The 21,507-nt window shown below is 35.2% G+C and overlaps 3 protein-coding genes across 6 annotated transcripts in view; 2 read left to right on the forward strand and 1 right to left on the reverse strand.

Annotated features, from left to right (window-relative positions):
- Positions 1-889: 889 nt before the first annotated feature.
- Positions 890-12,529, forward strand: LOC129805271 (centrosomal protein of 104 kDa). Of its 2 annotated transcripts, none has more exons than XM_055853071.1 (8): positions 890-1,187; positions 1,255-1,422; positions 1,485-1,889; positions 6,924-7,452; positions 7,521-7,659; positions 7,728-8,587; positions 11,938-12,080; positions 12,155-12,529. In XM_055853071.1, the coding sequence occupies exons 1-8, from the start codon at positions 1,148-1,150 to the stop codon at positions 12,385-12,387; spliced, it is 2,517 nt and encodes an 838-aa protein (XP_055709046.1). In that variant the 5' UTR covers positions 890-1,147; the 3' UTR covers positions 12,388-12,529. The 2 variants fall into 2 exon arrangements, with proteins under 2 accessions (XP_055709046.1, XP_055709047.1); XM_055853072.1 differs by having other exon boundaries at positions 7,545-7,659.
- Positions 12,431-16,237, reverse strand: LOC129805291 (uncharacterized). Of its 3 annotated transcripts, none has more exons than XM_055853111.1 (4): positions 16,070-16,237; positions 15,794-15,955; positions 15,508-15,730; positions 12,431-12,553 (listed from the first exon to the last, which is right to left on the reverse strand). In XM_055853111.1, exons 1-4 carry the CDS (start codon positions 16,134-16,136, stop codon positions 12,511-12,513), a joined length of 495 nt encoding a protein of 164 aa, XP_055709086.1. In that variant the 5' UTR covers positions 16,137-16,237; the 3' UTR covers positions 12,431-12,510. The 3 variants fall into 3 exon arrangements, with proteins under 3 accessions (XP_055709086.1, XP_055709085.1, XP_055709087.1); XM_055853110.1 differs by having other exon boundaries at positions 12,431-12,556; XM_055853112.1 differs by having other exon boundaries at positions 12,431-15,730.
- A 2,403-nt stretch (positions 16,238-18,640) lies between these two features.
- Positions 18,641-21,507, forward strand: part of LOC129805267 (SUN domain-containing ossification factor) — a 32,953-nt gene continuing 30,086 nt past the window's right edge. Inside the window, exons 1-2 of the mRNA XM_055853066.1 lie at positions 18,641-19,381; positions 19,451-19,639. Coding sequence (XP_055709041.1) covers positions 19,323-19,381; positions 19,451-19,639 — 248 coding nt within the window. The 5' untranslated portion in view covers positions 18,641-19,322. The remainder of the gene's footprint in view (positions 19,382-19,450; positions 19,640-21,507) is intronic.

Raw genomic sequence — 21,507 nt, forward strand, 5'->3', positions numbered from 1 at the left:
AAAATTGCTTTTGGTTACTGAAAAATCTATTTTAATCTGTTAATAAATTTTGCCCAAAAGAAACCTATTTTATTTAGTAAGGCAGTGCAGTATATTTTGTAAAGTAAAAATAGTATTTGCTCAGTATAAACCAATTTCTCTCAATTAAGGTCACTAAAAGTCATTTTTTTTCGTTTAAAAAATCTAATTTGCTTAGTAAGAAATTCAGATTTTTCTGTTGTTCTTTCAAAATAAAGGTGTGAAAATTCAGTAAGTATTAGATTAGTAAATCCGATTTTGGTCCAGTTCGAATTTGGTCTATTAGCTCCGGTACACTTTTTAGAGCAGCAAAAATTTCATCAAATAGAAATTCAAGTAACCTTTCGTTCCTAAACTTTTTACATAAGTCTATGCCAATTTTTCACATTCTTTTTCGTCTTTTTAGCATCACACCAAATGAAATTTTGTCCAATCTAATTTTGAGAGCGAAAGGGTGAGACAAACATATGCAAAATGTTTAAGAATGAAAGGGATAGTGAATTTTGATTTCATGAAATTATCTTGGTCTAAAAGGTGTGCGGGAGCCACAATTAAAATTAATTTGAATTTCTGCCGATCCTGGTCAGTAAGAAAATTATTTTTGATTAGTATAATATAGATTTTATTCAGAAATTGAATTTTGACCAGAAAAAAAATCTATTTTGGTCAATAATAAACACTGAACACTTTTTTTTATTTTTAACAAGTTTTTAGTAATTTTAATTTATTTCTCCAAATAATTTTAATTCTTCTTATAGCCAGCATTAAAAATGCGAGTTTTGTGTTTGAAGAAATTACACTAAATTATTTTCCTTGTTTTATTTATTTATTTAATTTTTTTTTTGCATAGAGTGTTTTGCCAATAAACGCATATAAAAATCTCAAATCGCACAAGCTCCAAAAAACTGATGAATAAGGAAAAGACCGCTAAAGCGCAGACTCATCTCAGCCTGTGGACAGGACTCCATCCCTCCGATGAGTCGGAATCGATAAAATAGATCTTCGTGCACTTGACACGCACTGTGGAAATTTTCAATCATCTTCTTGTGCTAATAGTCCAGGAAGTTATCCCTATTTCATGCAGTCCTTTGTACTCTGTTCTGTGATTTAGTAATAGATGTAGGGAATTATGGCCAAGAAGATACCTTTTAGTGTGATTTTTGCCACAGGTAAGAGTAGAAAAAATAGGTTTCGTCATAAACGAGCCTCCTTGCCAAATTCACATTTCTCGGTCAGATGAAGATCCAGCTTTTCCGGCCAGTGAATTAAACAGCCACGGACCGACAGTTCAGGGATGGCGTACCAGTGCCAACTCCAGTGTCCAACCACAGGAACTTATCCTCAAGTTCCACTATCCCGCGAGAGTGTGTCGTATCCAAGTGCTGGGCCATCAATTTATGATACGTGAGTTCTTAATTGAACCCTCAATTGCCCTTTAGAGTTTTTTCATTGAATTATCTTTCTAGCTGATCGGATTGAATTGTGGCTGCACAATGCCCCAAAAGACTCTCCAACTACACCTTCAAGTCAGAATTTTGAGTACCTAGGCTTCATTGTTCTCTCAGACAATTCCACGTCCCAATATAAATCTCGAGAACTTCAGAGTGTCACTGTGACTCCAAGGATGGGAAGTCACTTGAAACTGCGAATGGGAGCACCCTATGTAAATGATTTCAATGACGCCCACCAAGTTGCTCTAATTGGCATCAATGTCCTGGGAATGGATCCTGTTGACGATACAGGAGGACCACTTGTGGCCCCTGAGACTCTGGCTTCCATCTGTGACTGTCTCTCCTTCTCAATGTACGTGGAGGAGACAATTTGCGACGTGGTAAAGGAATTGGAGGCAAAAAAACATCGTGCTGTGATTGGTGAGTTCTTTTATGAAATCTTGGAATTATTGTGAAATGAAAGCCATAAAAATACCTTTCTTTATTGTTCGCATTCCATATAAAAGACAATGTGTAAAACTCCTCGATTTTTCTATATAAATACATTTTTCCGTCTCCCATGTCCACCCCCAATATTTGGCATAATTTTATGATTCACAAGAATCTGAAGTTGCAAAAAATACTATCACCTGTTCATCCAATAAATCTATGTCACACATATAGCCTCTTTATAGGTAAAGCGGTGGGAGATAGAGATACCCAGGCCTTAGGGGACCCCTAAAAAATTGAACCTTAAAATTACTTTGATTTTCGTTCAACCTTTTGCATTTTATCCAAATATATACGTTTTCTAATTCTCGGACACGTTTTTTTTTACAATGATTTTCCAGGAATTTCTAAATACTAACACTGATAGGGGAAAGTGGGGCACCTTTGAAAGCGGGGCACCCTTGAAATTGGGATTTTTCACCTATTTTTAAACAAAATTGAGCCTTATCGTGATATGATTTAGGTGCACAAACATATTGAGAAGCTAAATTACATTATAATATGGCTTAATTACACTTAGGGGGAAGTGGGGCACATTTGATGGTGGGGCACCTTTGAAAATTAGGATTTTTCATCTCTGTTTACGTGCAAATGAGCCATATCATAATGTAATTTAGCTTCGCAATCTGTTTGTGCAGTTAAATTATATCACGATAAGGCTCAATTTTGTTTAAAAATAGGTGAAAAATCCCAATTTCAAAAGTGCCCCGCTTTCAAAGGTGCTCCACTTTCCCCTAAACATAGGAAAAAATCCCAATTTCAAAGGTACCCCACTTTCAAATGTGCCCCATTTCCCTCTACAAAACTAACTATTTAACAGTTTTTCATGTTAAGAACTGAAAAAGCTGTGGAAAATGTAACTTATTTCCTAACCAAGATCAAAAAGATCCCTTAACCGGATTCAAGCGGATAAAGGACGAATTAGAAGACGATAATTGATTTCTTTTAAAAATCTGTTATTCATTAGTAAAATTTTACACAGATTATAAAATTATGGGGAAGTGGGGCACTTTTAAAAATGAGGCACCCTTGAAATTGGGATTTTTCACCTATTTTTAGATAAAATTCAGGCCTATCGTGATATAATTTAGCCGCACAAGCTGATTGAGAAGCTAAATTATATTTTGATATGGCTCAGTTCCACTTAAAAATAGAATAAAAATTTCAATTTCAAAGGTGCCCCACTTCCCCTATTTTAAATCTGTTCAAATAAATCTGTAAAAACTGCAAAATGCTAGGTATAATAAGCACTTGACATTATTTCATGAAATAAAACATAAAATAACATAATTATTTAACCACTTCATTTTCATTTCAACATTTTTTTTTTTTGCGAAATTTGATTTTCAATAAAAACATCACACTCATAAGTTTGCGTATTCCACGAAGTCATTTCACTTTTTATCTCTTATTATTTATTGTTACCGCTTTTGCCAAAGAAAAATCAATACCTACCTTACATTATGTTCATTAAATCTTGCAAAGCTTTGGACTATTTTTGGAACCTTCTGTTTGGAAATCATTGGAACATTCATGAGCCATTCCAATTCTTAAGAATTTTTATGCAATCATCAAGATAAAAAACTGAAAGAGTATTTCATAAACTTAATTTTGTATTATTGGCTTGAACTCAAAGAAAAAAAACCGTTTTAATAGAAGCTTTTGCAAAAAGCTTTATTTGAAACTAGGGGAGACTGGGGCAAAAAGTCACAATTCGAAAATATTAAAATTCAGTATCTTCCAAGATAAATAAGATAGCTGGTTAAATTTTTTCCATAGATAGCTTCCATAGGTCTTCTTCAATATCGTAAGTTTGTTAGAATTCGAACAAGGAATTTAGAAAATAAAAAATATCGAAATTTTTAGCCATATTTTTCAAATATTTTCCATGCAAAAGATAACAATTATTACCTACTTATTATTTTAAATTTAATGCACTGGTGAATATTTCCCAAATTATCTGGATATTCTTTGAATACGAATCCGCTATCTATTTAAGAATTTTACAATGATTCTTTTCTCCAGAAATCCTTTTATTAAAAACGACCACTTGGGGTAAAAAGTAACAAAAGCTATGGAGCAAAAAGTAACAAAAACCGAAACAATTTCTAATGTCCTACGGTGAAAAGAAACGTCAATGCTATGTGTCGCCGCTTGTTGTTTGCATTGGTCAAACGATTTGCAGTCTTTTGTAGTTTTTTGTAAAAGGGACAGATAATCCTAACCGGCTTATGTAGGTGAGATTCTTAACGTGAGCTAACTCGGAGTGCATGCAAATTCGATTTGATGCTGAAGTAGGGAGTCGCCATTCAGTTATCTTGAATCAAATTCGTGAAATTATACAAATTTTGTATTTAAACCAAAATATCAAGGATTGGGATGAACTGGCACAAAAGTGATATATGGGTGAAATGTAGACCAGAATGTTCTCTATAATTTTGCCGTAGAACTTGAACTCATCGATTACTCAGAAGCCAAGATAAGCGAGGTTTTTTGTTTCTTAACTCGTTTTTTCATCCAGAGTGCCCCAAGTAGTCATTTGTTGAACTTCAACTATATCAAAGAATTGTTGTATTTTGCGGGACTTTCCATTTAAACCCCTATTTTAAGTGTCTTGCTCGAGTAGAGGCAGTCAAATTGGCATCTGAGTGATTTCAAAGCGTTATTATTGGGAAAATCAATTTTTTCACACTTAAACGGCAAAATCGGAGTGATAGCGTAGTCTGAGTGGAAAATGATGTATGGACGAAATGTAGAGACAAATGTGCTCTACAATTATGTCGAAGTAATCATCAAAATCGGTTCAGCGACAGTCGAGATAATTGAGGTTATGTGATATTGAAATTGGTTTTTCGACAACATACTAACACTACAACATACTAAAATTTCATTAACTTGCACAATGCCGTTTTTGAGAAAAGTGACTTTGAATTTCGATGAATTTTGACGCTATCACAGCGCCACCTATGGTGACTTTTTGAACTTCCATCTGAAAGTGCTCATCGAGACGAAACCAAAAAGGTAAAATTTAGGTCGCTATGTTAATTAGAACCGGAGATAGAGGCCGGTCAATGTTCGAACTTTGACCCCTTATAGCTCGGGTCAGGGGTTTTAGATCGACTTAAGGTTTTTTTTTGTTTGATAGGTATAATCAACGGCTACAACATACTAAATTTTCAGCCCGATGCACAATGGAATTTTTGAGTTATTTAACTTTTAAGATTTAAAAATTTTCTTTTTAAAAAAAGCGCCCCTAGCGGTGGTTTTATGAACTTGCGATGTTAGAAGGGGAAGTGGCATTTCACGAGAGCTTTCCAAAAAGCCCTCACTTTTTAAATTCTGACAATTAGAACCGGAGTAATGGCCATTTTAAGAAATTTTTTTTGGACCCTTATAGCTCGGGTCAGGGGGGTCGGGGGACCTTAAGTTTGGTATTGATGGAAAGCTCTAAGGCCCAGCTATAACATACTAAAATTTGAGTCCGCTGAATGCCATAGGGGCGGAGCTATTGAGAAAACAAAAAAAGGGGGGTCTTCAAAATGGCGGAAGGAGGGGTGGGGGGTGGGGGGTCTATGCACCAAGTTGCAATTTTCACCCGATATATAACCTTTGCCGAAAACCGCAAGTCGATATCTTTTTTAGTTTAGGAACTATTAAGCGCCAAAGAGCGGCCGGCCGGCCGGCCGGCCGGGAACGTAACTTAGCCACATATATATTCGGAATCAGGAAGTGGCGAAACACATTTTGGCCAAATTTGAGGTCGATCGGACGACATGAAATTTTGTTAGGATTATAGTAGGTGAGATTGTTAAGAATCTCACCTAATACAGCTTTAATATTTCAATCAGATGTAAAAGTGTTGCATCACTTAATTATAGCCTTAATGTTAAAGTATATTCCCCAATAAATTGAGTATATACGATAGATATAAAAAATTAATAAACCCATTCCTAAATTGTGAATAGAAGTAGACTGCTTTAATACTTTAATCTGATGTTGTTGAATTATAGCCTTAGTACAGAATCACATTGACAACCAAATGCTCACCGTCACCGTCAAAGCCTCACCGTTTTTTCTTAATTGTAGAGCTCAGAGGCAAAATGACACATATCCTATGGCTAAAGCATAGGATATGTGTCATTTTGCCTCTGAGCTCCACAATTTATGCATTGTGTAAAAATTGCAATAAAAATGCATAAATTAAGGAAAAACGGTGAGGCTTTGACGGTAACGGTGAGCATTTGGTTTTGAATTTCAATATATTTCTACCCTTAATCTAAAATTATTTCGCTATTACATATATATATCTATAGGGTAAATGTGCCAAATTCCGGCCAGCTTGCAATTTCGGCCACCTTTTTTGTTCATCGAATTTCCATGAATTTTTAGTTTTTATATACTCTAGAGATTATACAATTGCAAAAGAATAACAAAAAATGTAACTTCGACAAACGAGATGACGTGAAAAAGATATTGGAAGAATTCCCGAAGGGCAAGGAACTATGAGAATGAAGGTGGCCGAAATAGGGCACCAAAGCTATATCTACATTTTTGTTCATTTTAAAATGTATTAAGAATGATTTTAGAGTAAATAGAGACGATAACTGTCTACAAAGTTCTAAGCAACACTCCTTAAGTAGAAGGAATAAAAAAAATCAATTTCTATTAAAGATATTACATTTCGATCTTGAAACTTTGGCGCTTGCATGCGACTATGCCGAAATTTGGCACACTTACCCTAGATCCGGCTATTATTGAAATATAAAAAATTCTGAAAATAAAAAATCTCTTCCTAAACTTTCAGTAGGTAAAGAGCTTTAATATTTAAATCAGAAGTAAAAGTGTTGCATTACCGAATTAGGCTCAACGCCTTTGGCTTAGATTTAACAGATTTAACATTAAGGCTATAATTCGGTAATGTAACACTTTTACATAAATATATTTGCCTTGAATTACTTCTTTCAGAAGAGAGATTCGAGTATGCACGCAAGCTGAAATTGTGCATGACTGCTCTTAGAAGTGCTGGGGAACGCCTGGGACGATATGCTCTGGCCAAAAGACAAGCTGTCACCCAGGAAGATTTCGCCACAGCACGTCTTCGAAAGGAACAAATTGAAATCTATCGCAATGCCGTCTTCTCCCAATTGGAAGTGGAAAAGTTGCTTGAAAAAAATGGTCAGGTGCCTGAGAATGATCTCATATCACCTGTCTATGTAGCCAAACCAGTCCTTCCATCCCCACTGAGTCTCCAGGAAGTGGCTATACTACTTCTGCATGATCCCAAAGAGCAGCACAGCCCTAAGCCACCTAGCGTTAAGACCAGTGAGCCAGGAAAACAAGATGAACCCTATTTCTCTCCACAACTTAGCAAAATTGGACGAAGTCCTAGTCGCAATTCACCCACAAATACCGGATCTCTCAGGCGCAGGAATAAGAGTGCTCCGAGAAATAGCTATGAGGACTATGAGGAGCGAACTCTGCCCACGCTGAGAACGTAAGAATTTTGTGCAATTTGTGTCTTTCGATGTGATGCCATTTGTCTCCTAAAATGTTAAATTTCAGTTCACAAACTAATGAATTTTTAAGGGAATGCCAATCTACCGCGGAAGTAGAGGCGAACACTCGTGGCAAGTTCAAGGTGATGAATGACCGAGAGAAGAGACAGGCTGCACTACCACTCCTTGTCTTTGGAACAGAACTGGTGTGAAAAAAAACGAAGCAGAAGTGTTCTTGCAAAATTTTACCAAAAAAACAATTTTTTTTCTTCAGGTGGAACTCTTCTATTCGAAGCAATTCCAGGACCGAGAAGAAGGACTCACACGTCTGAGGAACATTCTCAGGAATCCCACTGTGATTGAGGGCACAATTGGGCCCAACAAAGTGGCCAGGAGCTCAACATTGCTCCTATACCGTGCCGTTCGTGACGCTGTCTTTTCCGTCTTCAGCCAAGCTGCTGAGACAGTGAGAGCATTGTTTGTGGACTTCATCCCACAACGCATCTCAGCAAACGAGGTCTCACGCTGTGTGGATCGTCTGTTGCCCGAGCTATTGGCCAAAAGTGGTGATCCCTCTCCCCGAATTCACACTCTGGCGCAGCATACGATTCTTAGCATTGCTTCGTGTACTGAAGTACGCCAGCAAAATCTCGTTGCACCCGCATTGTCTCGTCCCGTGGGCTCTGGCACCCATCCTCGACTGGCACTCAGTCGTATCCAGATGTTGGAACAACTGGTGCTGAGTCAGGGTATCAGCACGGATAAACAAAGTGGACTTACATGCCGATCTCTGACCGAATGTGGCTGCTCAGGCATTCACCATCCGTCGGAACCAGTGCGAAAAGTAGCTGAACGAGTACTTCTACTCGTCTACCGCATCAATCCGCGTCTCATCAGGAAGCAATTACCCCCAGATGATGACATTACCCGACGCAATCTTCTCTACCGTCAACTCTTTACCGAATTCGACAAGATCGACAAAGCTAGACGCAGTGAAATGATGGAATCCCTGCGAGATGAGCAAGCAGAAGAGGAAGAGGGAGCAGCCTTTGGGGAATCATGGGATGTTGAAGAACTAAAAGTATCGCTGCCAAATATGGCTAATGGAGACAAGAACGGATGCAAAGAGACTGTGTAAGTGTATCAAATGAACTTTAAAATTTATTTCCCCAGGAAATTCTTTAAATAAATGCTGCAAAAAAATTAATACATATTCCTCAGTAAAGGGTCACGCCTTTCGCCCCATTATTGTCTTCTTTTTAATAGATATGAAAATATGCGAGATAAATTCTATATGATATCAAAGACACACCCAATACAATTTGCCAACACCCAGTTGCCCCAATTACATATTCTGCTCAAACATTTTTCAGGTTTAAGCATTGCCTACAACAAGTGATTAACATTTTTTAATTCAGTACCACCGCGTATTCTGATTGGCTAGAGCTTGAATGCAATCGATGCATTCACAATATTCATAGCTTAAACCAATGAGAGAACATGATTGGACTAAAATTATTTTATGGAATTAAATATCGAATCAAATCCCGGTGGTCTAAATCAATTTTGATTGGGAAAAAATCAATTTCGATCAATATAAATTCAAATTTGGTCAGTGTAAAAGCAAATTTGTTCAGTAGCTCAATTTTAATTTCGATGGCTCTGGTACACCTTTTAGATCAGGAAAATTTCTAGAAATCAAAATTCGCGTTCCTTTTTTTTCGTAAGATTTGCATTAGTCTATCCAATTCTTTCGGACTTAAAATTGGATTGAATTCAATTTAGTTTAATGTGATATTCAAAAGAAGAATGCGGAAGAATAAGATAGTCAAATACAGCAAATACAAAACTTTTAAGAAAGAAAGGAATGCGAATTTTGATTTTATAAAATCTTCCTGATCTAAAAGGTGTGCTGCATCCACATTTTACCTCTTTCAAACACCAATAAGATATAAATGTCTCTTACCGTCCTTACTGTCAAACGAAAATGAAAATTGAAAATTAAATTGAAACTTCAATTTTTATTTTGTCAGAATTATCAACTGAAAATGAAAATTTAAATTCAAAAAGATATTAAAATTTAAATTTTTATTTGACGGACAGACACAATTATATCTCGATTATTCTTAGATTAAGTAAGGAGTAAAATTTCTATTTATTAAATTTTATTTGACTAAATTGAAAAGCTGTGCCAGCGCCATATGAAATCAAAATTCACATTCTTTCTTTTTTAAACTTTTAGCATAAGTCTATTTCACTTTTTGGTCTGAATTGAAGTGACCCAAATTGAATTTCTTAATATTTAAAATAAGAAGAAGAGTACTTCGAAATAAAGAGTGAGACAGACATATGCAAAACGTTGAGAAAAATAGACGTCAATTTTGATTTCGTGGAATTCTTCACTGAGAAAAAAAAGAGGGTGCGATTAACATTTTTTTCTCATAACATTAACACTTTTTAGGTGTAAAAATATATGAACATTTTTTAATGTTAATTATACACCTTTTTAAGGGTAAAACGGGTAAAATTAACATGAAAAAAGGATAACTTTAACCCCTAATACACCTAAAAAAGGTATTATTTACCCCGATTTCGGATCAATACTGCAGGGTAAAATTAACATTTTCGGAATGTTATTTTAACTTTTTCGGATTTCTCTCAGTGTTCTGATCTAAGAATGTGCTGTAGCGTTTATTGATAAAATTCGATTATAATGGCTCCGGCACACCTTTTAGATCAGTAAAATTTCATGTAATCGAAATTCACACATCTTTCTTTCTCAAACGTTTTGCATATGTCGTCGGTTGCGTCTACCTCTGTCGTATCTGCATTTCTTTTGTGTCAGCATTTGACGCAAGAGGGGACGTCTGTATTGTAGCTTGCACCAAATGCAGATACAAAAGAAATGCAGATACGACAGAGGTAGACGCAACCGACGATGTCTATCCCACACTTTCGGACTCTTCTTCTTCGTTTAAACATCAGACCAATTTAAATTTAGTTCAATTTATTTTCAAGCGCGAAAGAATGAGATAGATATATGCAAAACGCGTGAGAAGGAAAGTGATGTGAATTTTGATTTCATGAAATTTCCCTGATCTAAAAGGTGTGGTGGAGCCATAAAATTCGATAAATTGGCCAAAATTGATTTTTCTATTAAAACCGGATTTTATCTGAACAAAATCATTTTTTTTATGTCTCTGGCATACCTTTTAGATCAGGGAAAATTCAAGAAATCAAAATTCACACTTCTTTCTTGCTTATTAAAATTGCATATGTCTATCCCACTCTTTCGCTCTCTCTTCTTTGTTTAAACATCACACCAAATTCAAATTTAGTTCAATCTAATTTGAGGTAGACGTACTCAAGATGTATGAGAAAGAAAAGGATCTGAAATTTGATTTCATGAAATTTTCCTAATCTAAAAGTTATGCCTGAGCTAATACTGACCAAATTCGATATTTTACTGCCCAAAGCTGTTTATTTCAAATCTCAGTTTTCGTAACCAAGTTCAATTTTATAATGAGCAAAATTTTATTGTTTTCTCAGCATTTCAATACAGTAGACTCTCGCTAATTCAGCTCTTTTAAGATTGGACTACTTTTTAATTCGAGTGGCAGTTAAATTCGAAAATAGATTTCAAGTTCGATAATGATTATCAAATGAAGCAAAAATGTTCAAATTTGTCATGATTTGTCTTAGTTTTGATGTGATTTTGCATTATTAAGTGGTTTTCATGCAATTTATAATAGCAATGAGCATGTAAACTCAATATGAGTATGCAAATGAACAAAAAATCGTTACATTTCAAACAACTTGACACCCGAATTTCTCTCTAATTCGGTTGACATTTCGGTCCCAAATGCCCGAATTTGAGAGAGTGTACTGTACTTTTTTAACAATTTTTACTTAGCGTTGGCAACCACCCTTATTTAAAAAAAAACAGGTTTTTCAATTTTTAACGCTACCGTAGTTTATTTTTAATTCTTTTGCTTGCTTTTGAAAAATGTTCAGTTTAATGCCCAGCACACAATAACTTTTATTTGTAAACATGTTTTCAAAATTTTATATGAGAGTGAGCAAGATGACTAGATCTAGATCTCACTCTCTCTTATTGAAATGTCAAAAATATGTTTACAAAACAAACGTTATTGTGCGTTGGGCATAATGCCCAACGCACAATAACTTTTGTTTTGTAAACATGTTTTCAAGACTGCCTATAAGAGTGAGCGAGATGACTAGATCTAGATCTCTCTCTCTCACACACACAGAAAGCTCTGAAAACATTGTTTACAAACAAAAGTTATTAAAAATTAAAAATTTTTAATAACTGGGCATTAAAAATTAAATAATAAATAAATAAATAAATAAACAGACCATAAAATCTGGAAGGGCGTTGTCTAAAATTATTTTTGGGAGGAGCTTAAATCAGGAAGTAAATTTCACAAATCGTTCCTAGTTTGAATACAATTCCTGACTTTCAGGCAATGTTCCTTCTGTGATTGGACATGTGAGAAAGACGGAGCGCAATTGGACAAACACTACTGGAAAACTTGCCCGATCCTCATGAAATGCCCTCAGTGCCAGTGTGTCCTAGAAGTATCTGCCTATTCGCATCATTTAACAAGTAATAAGCTCTAAAATGATTTCTTAAAGACCCATTTCAAAAAAATAAATAAATAAATGAACTTTACGTTTCAGACGAATGCGAAGCTAAGGAAAGCTACGTAATCTGCAAAAGATGCACAGAGGCCGTCCACATGGAGCTCTATCAGTTGCATCTCCTCGAAGAATACTGCAGAGAATTGCCCACGGGCAAAGTGAGGTGCCCACTGTGCCATGAGAACATCCCAGAAAACGGTTGGAAAAAACATTTTCTCGAACCCACGCACTTCTGTCGCGGAAATTCCCGACGACGCAACGGTAAAAAGTAGATTCTGAGCTTCGAACACATTTCAAATTAACAAACACCTCTAATTCCAAATCAATTTAAATTTATATTATTGTATGTAAAACTGCTTTTGACATTATTAAAAAAAAAAGGGAAAAACTCACTATTAAAAATAATTACAAAAATTATTCGGTGTTTTTTCTCGACCCCTTCTAGAAAAAAAGTACAAAATTGGACGGCTGGGGTTACATTTGAGATTCTCATGGAAAAGTGAGATAATGCAAGGCACTATTTTTGTCTTTTAGAAAATACTTTTAGAAGCACTGTAGTTCTTTTGCAGAGGGTGCTCTCGGTTAATACACGAACACAGTTGCAGATGGCACTGTATGACCATTATATCAGAGACACAATCTTGAAACTGACAATACTAACATTACGAATACTTAGGGCCAATTTTTGAAATTTTCCACTCGCATCCGTGAGCTTTTTAGTGACCGAGAGAAATCCACTCGCACACCTCGCAGATTCAAATCCTTCCGTAAAGACTCCTTTATAACATAAAGTACTCGTTGCACGTAGTCAAGAATCTGCGGGGTGTGCGAGTGGATTTCTCTCATCCACTAAAGAGCTGACGAGTACGAGTGAGTTTCAAAAATTGGCCCTATGATTTGATCATTTCTGCACTCAAAAGGGCAACTAACAAATAAAAGAATCTTTGGAATGCTCTAATTCATGAATTTGATAATTTGCATTAGAAGTTCATTTCTCGAAAACAGAGGGCCTACACGAAATTCCGTTTTAACCCATTCAGTCAATGTACCAGAAATACTTGAGATAGAATTTTCATATTTTGGGATTAGTTTCCTACAGGTTAATAGATGATTTTTTTGAAAAGCAATAATTTTTATCCATTATGGGGCGCGGGGAGCCGCCCTCAAACACGCGTCGTAACGGTCACTGAATTTTAAATTCAGTTCATCAATTTATTACAAACTCTATTGATTTAGATAGAGTAACTATCCAAGAAAACACATTGGCAACCAGAATTCAAATCAGGAAAGAGGATGAAGGTCAATTTTAACAAATTCGACGAGATGTCGCATTTTCCGTCCTCCATTTTGAGCAAAATTTTTGCATGACTTCACGTGAAGCGAAAAAAGAACAATAAAATCGCTCCTTGGAAATTACAAGGGGCCAACTCAATCTGAGCCATTTTTCAGGAGACAGCATGAAAGATTCAACTTTGTATAAATAATTATCTCAATTAAGTATGTTAATAAAAACAAATTAATTCTTTTCTATTTGTATGAGCATTATTATAAACATCGAAACATACATATTTTTATCTTTCAAAATATGTTTTTTTATGAGTTAGCTCTTTGTCATTCTAAATGATGCGCAAATTTTCATGAAAAATTAGAATGACACGGGATCAACTTGCTTGAGTTAGTCCCTTGTTTCACAAAAATTTGAACGATAAATCTATTTTGTGCCCCTTGACTTCAAACAAAACCGCGCAAGCAATCATAAATAGTAAAATTTTGAAAAACTTTTCTAATAACGAAATTTATTGACTCATATCATCTGAAATTTTATTAAATTCTCTGTCTGAGTGCATTAAAATCTCAAAATTGCCAAAAAGTGAGTTGGCCCCTTATAATTTCCAAGGAACGAAATGTATTCCCATCTCTCTCGGGCTATTTTTTCCAAGTAATTGAAGGACTAAAGTAACTAAAAATTCATTCCCGACAGAAACTCGAATATCAATTGCCCTGGAATAAATCATCTAAAATCACTCAATTTGCGTATGATGTATAATATCATGGTAAGGAATGGGTTAACTGACATTTTCGGTACGGAAAAAAGCCCTCGATTTCACTGATACACAGAAAAAATTGCAAAATAGTTTGAATTAAGACATAAAATAGTAGCTTGAAAAGCCGATCACAAAAATTTTCTATAAGAGCGTTCTGATTGAAAATCATCTCTCTGGTATTTCATGAATGAAATTATGAAAAAATAAAATTGGTTTCGTGCGTCTCGGTTTATATTGCGCCAGGCTCTCCTGTTCAAAATTTCAGAATGGAAATTTTCCTTTTTCTTCGCACTTAAATATTTTTTTTTATTTTAAATTTAAAATTTCGATTTTAAAGTTTTAATCAGGGGGGTGACATTACCTCTGAAAAATGCGACCGGTTTTAGTGTAATTTTTTCCCTGTTTTCGTACGCATTTCACGAGATATCTCCAAAACTACGCAGGTTGCCAATTTAGGGTTTTCGGTTACCTCTTCGTTATTAATTTGGCGTTTATCTTGTATTAGTATTTTTTGCTAATTCATTCTACAATGACAGAAAACAGCTAATAAACTCAAAAGTTTTTTCGGCTCGCTAGAAACATATGGGAAATATAGGAAATGTCATGCCCCTGGTTTTAATCATAATCAATTTTAAGCAATAAGCGAAACAAGGAGGGATAATGAATTTCTGTTTTCGAGATAGCCTTCAAAAGACGTAACTTGAGATTTATGACCATTTTCGATTTTTTTTATAGGTTAATAAATTGAATCTATTTAATGTATTTTTATGACCTTGAATTATTCCTCATTATCGAGCTTTCGAGGTCAAAAGTTTAATACCTCTAGTGAGTGTACTTCTCAGCCCATTTAACTAAAATGGGATATTTTTGAAGAGCCTTTGAATTCACTACAAACGTGAACTGGTTCAAAAATCTATGAATCGATAATTATGTTTTCGAATATTTATTTCTTAGCTTTATAAATTACTAAGATTCCGCGAATAAAAAAGAAGATTTGAGGATAAGAAAAAATAAGAAATAAGGATTATGAGGATATCCATTTTCTAAAGATTCTCGAATATAGGTCAAATACTCTTATTTCGTAAATTCTATTATACTCTTTAAGGACCGTTGGGTTTTATAAAATAAAATAACAATCGAATTACACCTGATTCTTATTTATGCACTTTAAAAATAGTAAAAATACTCTTTTATAAAAAAAAAATATTAGAAAAAATGTCTATCTCAAAATTTCAAAATTCTGAGTTCGAAAGTGTCTTTGCTAAAAGTGTATGGACTAATTGTTTCCTCGAGAGCACCCTATTTCTAAACAGTGAATAATGTGATATTTTTTTGTAAAAATTTTACCCTAATTTCCAGGTGAGAAGTGGCATGAAGATCGCAAATATCCCTAAGGATACCTTTAGCGATGGTACACTGGCTGTGTTGCATCCATCTTTACTGTTGCAAGTACAATACTCGAGGAAGATGTTGTAGGTGCCCGTTCTCATGAGGCAAAACCTCTCATCACCCTCAATTCCAGGTTCTCCCATGTAAGCACAGCTTCTGAAGTACCTCCACGCTCCGTGAGCTGCAACAAGAGAGCAGAAAATATTGCAGGAAATATACAAAATACGTAAACTTTTGTTATTACCCTTCTGACGAATTTTCCTGCACATTGTTGCTTTGACTCCAGGCAAATGCTCCAATTGTGGAGACTGAGCACAATCGGTGATTGAGAGTGTACTATTGTCAAACGGATCACCGCATTTTGGATCCTCATCCGATCTGCATTCCCAGCACTTTATAGAAAGGCCTGAAAAGACGGGAAAATGCAGCATATTGTTTACCAACTTCCGGTGATACATTTCCACCCAAACCGCCCCTGCTCCACCCAATATTTCTTAGCCTTATCATGACGCTCTCCTACCTTGTTGCACGCACACGGCAAGTAATATCGATGAACAAATAATCAGCAAACTACTTTTTGAAGGCATTTTGTGTTTGTGGCACGAAAAATCAGAGAAAATACAAAAAAATTCTAAGCAGAACGCAAAACACAAACACTAATGACAACTCCCGTCGTGACACGCCCTGACAGGTCGATTCGTCGAAAAACTGGTCTAATACCCGGCTGTTAATCTGATTAACAAAACTATTTATTATTTCTCCTAAGAGCAAATTCATTTCGTAAGCCTTTATTGTCAGGTCAGAAAGGGCATTATGTGTAACAATATGACAATGTCATATGACATTGGTGGAAAATACGAGAGCATCAGAACAGCATAAAAGTCTATTGAACAACAAATAATTATGATTCCCGAGCGAGGAAAACAGAATTTGGAAATAAGAAGACGTTTCCCTTCTTTCGATGTCCACTTTATTCTCTCCTTATTTCTTTTGATACATGATACTATTTATATCATTGCTCTCCCTTCGATCTTCTTTGTTTATTATCAGATATCTATTTTTATAATTTTATAATCTTATGACGATTTGAATTTCGCAAGAAGTATATTCCTATTCAAGGTAATATAAACATTGTGATTTTTTGTCAATTAAACATCAAAGAGTGATCCATATAATCCGAAACTTTGAAAGATAAACATTCTCAGAAAAATGAATTCTCAGAAAAAATAATATGAACATTTCCACATTCTTATGTCACGTCGATTCAAAAATGAAGAAACGTAATATATCATTTGTGATCGTGAGAACTAACTAAATGGAAAAAGATGTGTGAAGCTCGCAGTAATTGACACATATAAATCATATTTTCGAATAGTTTTCTGGAATTTGCCTACAAAATTTTAAATTACCTTCCGTTCTGGAAGCATCCATACAAAATGAGAGCATTTTACCCTTTTTTCTGAGAAGAAGTATTTGCTTCGTAAAAGAATGAAAAAAAATTAAATAACTAATAACGTTAACAATCATTTTCTAGATTTTTAGGTGCATTTATAGACAGCTTTTTTATATTTTATTTTTCGCCTCGTTAAGATCTGTTAGTACCTGAAAGAAAGAGACATATCCCCATAGTATAATCTAAAAAATGGCATTGTGATTTTTTTGATATTGTGTTTTTGGAGTTGCTTTTCTATTTATGTCTACAGAAGTTCTACTTAAAATGTAATTCAGTGCATTAATAACAATTTGTGCGAAGGGATTCATTTTATACTAGAGGAACAGACTATCAGATGGTGGGTGGGGGTGGGGGTCTTATGCATATTTAAAGAGTATTCCCTAAGCATGTCGAATTACAGCTTTCTGCCTGCGCTAAGAAAGGAGTTATAAGATAAAATGTTTTCATTTTATATGGAAGCTACCAGAAGGTGTGATGGACAAAGGGTTTGGTATGTATTGTTTAAAAGTCTTCTTTAAGCCTTGTTCACATGCCGTATTTCAGCTCTTTAGAGGCCGAGAGAAATCCCCTCGCACACCCGGCAGATTCAAATCCTTATGTAATTACTTCTTTATAATATAAAGTACTTGCTGCACGTACTCAAGAATCTGCGGGGTGTGCGAGTGGATTTCTTTCGTCCACTGAAGAGCTGACAGGTGCGAGTACGATTTCAATAATTTGCCCTGAGTTTTCTATCTTAGAAAGGAGTTATAAGGTCAAATGGTCTCATTTTGTATAGGGACTACCAGAAGGGGTGATGGAGGAAGAGTTTGGGAAGTATAGTTAAAAAGCCTTCTTTACCCCTTTAAGGACGAGAAGGTTTAAAAATGGGTGTCAGAAAAAATGATTTTTTCCACCTTTTTTTAGAACGAAATATGACTTGACATGGCCGTAGGAAAAATTTAATTTTTGGGTCACCGGTGACCCAATCGTCATTAAAGGGTTAAGCCTTGTTCACATTCTAGCTTTGTACCACCTCTTCAGAAAAAGGTAGAGTTTTAAAGTAAAGTAAAATGGGGGCTTCCAGAACGGAGGGTGGGGCGAAGGTGTGGTATGCATGAATTGAAAGTTTAAGTAATACACTGACCCTATACCGAATTTTATCAAGATCGCTTTAGCCGTTCTTGTGTAATTCCTTGTCAAAACAGCGATTTATCGGAAGGATAAATTCCTTTTTACAGGGACTCCCAGCGTTTATCGTCCTGGGTCCCGGCAGTCTTTTAATCTCATATCAATATCTACAAAATAAGCCTACTCTCGTTTGTGGCGATTCTGGGACCAGAGTGTCCATATAGTTTTCACCATTCTCCTTTTTTGTTATTACGTACCAAGCGAACAGAAGTCTGTCCAATCACTTTCACACTAATAGTCCCTTAAGTCCTTTGAATGCCGATTATTAATTTCTTTAATATATTTTTTTAATTTTTATTCCCTTTAAGGCAGTCTACATTAAAAAAAAAATTATTATATTGAATATAGAAAATAAATTCTACTAAAACAATTCTTTCTTAGTGCTTACGCTACGCTTAGCGAAACAGGAAAATTATTTGGGAGAATAAACTCGGGTTTTACAGCTGGGTTGTTTATTTGACTTAGCTTTTGGCAGTTATGGATCGCATTTGGCAACACCATAATGAAATTTTATCGCTGATTTGTGCAATTTCATTCTCCTGAAGTGGTGATAAAAACAGCAAAAAAAATAGTAATTGTCGAACAAAGCGCATAGCAAAAACACGTGTGAGGGATAGTGGACTGATTTAGTAGCCGGATTGAATAAAAAGTTCCTGACAAATCCGTGTATTTACGTGATTATTGCGTCTCAAAAATTTTGACAGATTTCACAGTGGAAACGTAAACAAAAAAGCCCGGAAGCAAAAAGAACTCCGTTGCTAATAGAATTACAGTGAAAAGTGGGAGTTTCTCATAGTTATTCCTTCAGGACGGTCGGATAGATGAGATCTGGAATAAAATAATTGTTCCCGACCAGGCACAAATTGTGAAAAAAATGAATGAAAATTTGTATAAGAAGTGAATGATCGCGTGTCCTTCAAGTTTTTGGAGCAGATTTCTCTTATCTTCCGGGAAGTTTTGGCTTGAAACTGACCCAGTGAGACAAGAAAAAGACCTAAGCTAAGTGATTAATTGTGGAGAAGCACATGAAAATTTGGGGCTAATGCTCGTCATTCCTCATTGTGGCTGCTCAGTCAATTGACAACTTGACTCACTTTGATGACGAAAGTTCTACGCAAATTAAAAGCTTCAGTAAAATGTGAAAATAAGCATGAAGTATCCATTTTCTAGTTTGTCGTGCAAATTTGTGATAGCAGCTTTAACATTTAGGTGAGTTCTTTTGGACACGTCCAAATGGGAAGCCCTAGAAAGACGTTAAGTAAATCATATGCCTTGCAGTTTCTTGGTCTTCTGTGCCGCTTCAAAGTCGACTCCTTCTCTGACCAAGTGGACAAAGGCAAACAAATCCAGTGAATTAGTCTCAAAGTACGGCTCTCAGTCAAAGAGTATCTTCCGAGATGCATCGAGTATAAAGGAGTTGTTATTTTTAGAGAGACCTTCACAAGACAGAAAATTCATCTCAGAAGGGTGAGCAGAATAGATCTTTCTCTTACATAAACCCGAAATACCAGTCGCTTTTGCGTGGACAAAAAGTCTTCATCATTAGTGTAATGTTACGAATGTTAGTAAAATTCAACCTCTATGACACTGTGGACAGTTTTGTCTTTAAATAATTCATAGACTCAAAGCGAAAAATCAATATTCTTGACCGTTCTTGAGCTACAATAATACGAAAATAAATAAAAGAAAATATTATATGTCACCGGAGAAAAAAAAACAGGGCGCTAATCCGATTAATTATTGAAATATGACCCCGAAAAACGCCTCTTAGAATTTCAATACAAATAATATCGATTGTTCAATTTTCTCTTGTTGATTTTGTGTTCACGGTAAAATCTTCTGCATGCGGTGATTTTTTTTTCTCAAGATCTTATTTGCCTATTTCATATAATTATTCCAAACATTCAATGACGAAAGAGCCACAGAAAATTGTTCAATAAATGTGTTTACCATATGCTTGGGTTGGAGTAGAGCAATAAATAGCCACGTGCTCGTTTCTGATAGGCGAGAATCATCAGCAGAATTATCAGTGGGAATTTCTAAAACTCATTCCAAATATGCTGGGAATCACCTGAAAATGTTGGGATTGTTAGATAACTGAGCTTAAAAGGGATGACGAAGCGCATAAGATTTTGTAGATTGCTTGATTTCGAGAACTATTCATACAATTTTCTATTTAATAAAAATTGAGACTTCAATACTTCGCTGTATTTTTTATTATCTAATTTTTTAACAATAATATTATTTCAAATCTGAAATCCTTCCAATATTTTTTTCCAGATCAAGCATCCTTGAATATAGCAAACGATTTTTTTTCTAATTTTCATTTTTAATAGGGTAAGTGTGCCAAATTCCGGCCAGCTTGCAATTCCGGCCACCTTTTTTGTTCCTCAAATTTCCATGAAATTTTAGTTTTTATATACTCTAGAGATTATACAATGCAAGAGAATAACAAAAAATGTAGCTTCGACAAACGAGATGACGCGAAAAAGATATTGGAAGAATTCCCGAAGGGCAAGGAACTATGAGAATGAAGGTGGCCGAAATAGGGCACCAAAGCTATATCTACATTTTTATTCATTTTAAAATTATTAAGAATGATTTTAGAGTAAATAAAGACGGTAATGTCTTTACAAGGTTCCAAGCATCACTCTTACAAAAGAAAGAATAAAAAAATCAATTTGTATTTAAAATATTACACTTTAATGAGACTTTGACGCTTGCGACTATGCCGAAATTTGGCACACTTACCCTATAGCTTTCCTTAATGGATAAAAGTCTTTAAAACTTTCTCAAAATATCAATAATGAAAGTGTTTCTTTTTTTTATTTTTTTATTTTATTTTTTTTTGTGGAAATGTGTAATGAGAGAAGCTATTAGTAACTCGGGTAGTTTAATTACTCTTACTAAGTTCTAACTCGTCGTGAGCATGATTCTTTTTTCATGTAGATTACAGCATCGAGGTCATGAATAAGTACAAATATTCTGCAAAACTTGGTCACTTTGCACCTTTTTACTGCACGAACTCCACAGAGAGCGCAGTATATAATCCCTATATTTTTTCTCCCCTCAAAATTTCCACCTTCTAACCTCCAGAGACCAATTTTTTTCAACATTAGCGTTACAGAAGATTTCTGAGAAATTGTCCGTTTGTCCGTCTGTTCTGTCTGATCTGTCTGATCCGACTGTCGCCAGCTGTAGAGACGAAAGGGTTGGAGTTAGAGATTTGGGACCTTCGGGAAAGCCCCTATAAATCAGCCCAAAGATCGTTAATGCCCCTCATTTTTCCTTCGTTTTTTGGGATTGCTCGAAGTTGTTGTGGAGGTTACCGGGTT

This window comes from Phlebotomus papatasi, chromosome 3 (assembly GCF_024763615.1).
Source record: "Phlebotomus papatasi isolate M1 chromosome 3, Ppap_2.1, whole genome shotgun sequence".
Classification (NCBI taxonomy): Eukaryota; Metazoa; Arthropoda; class Insecta; order Diptera; family Psychodidae; genus Phlebotomus; species Phlebotomus papatasi.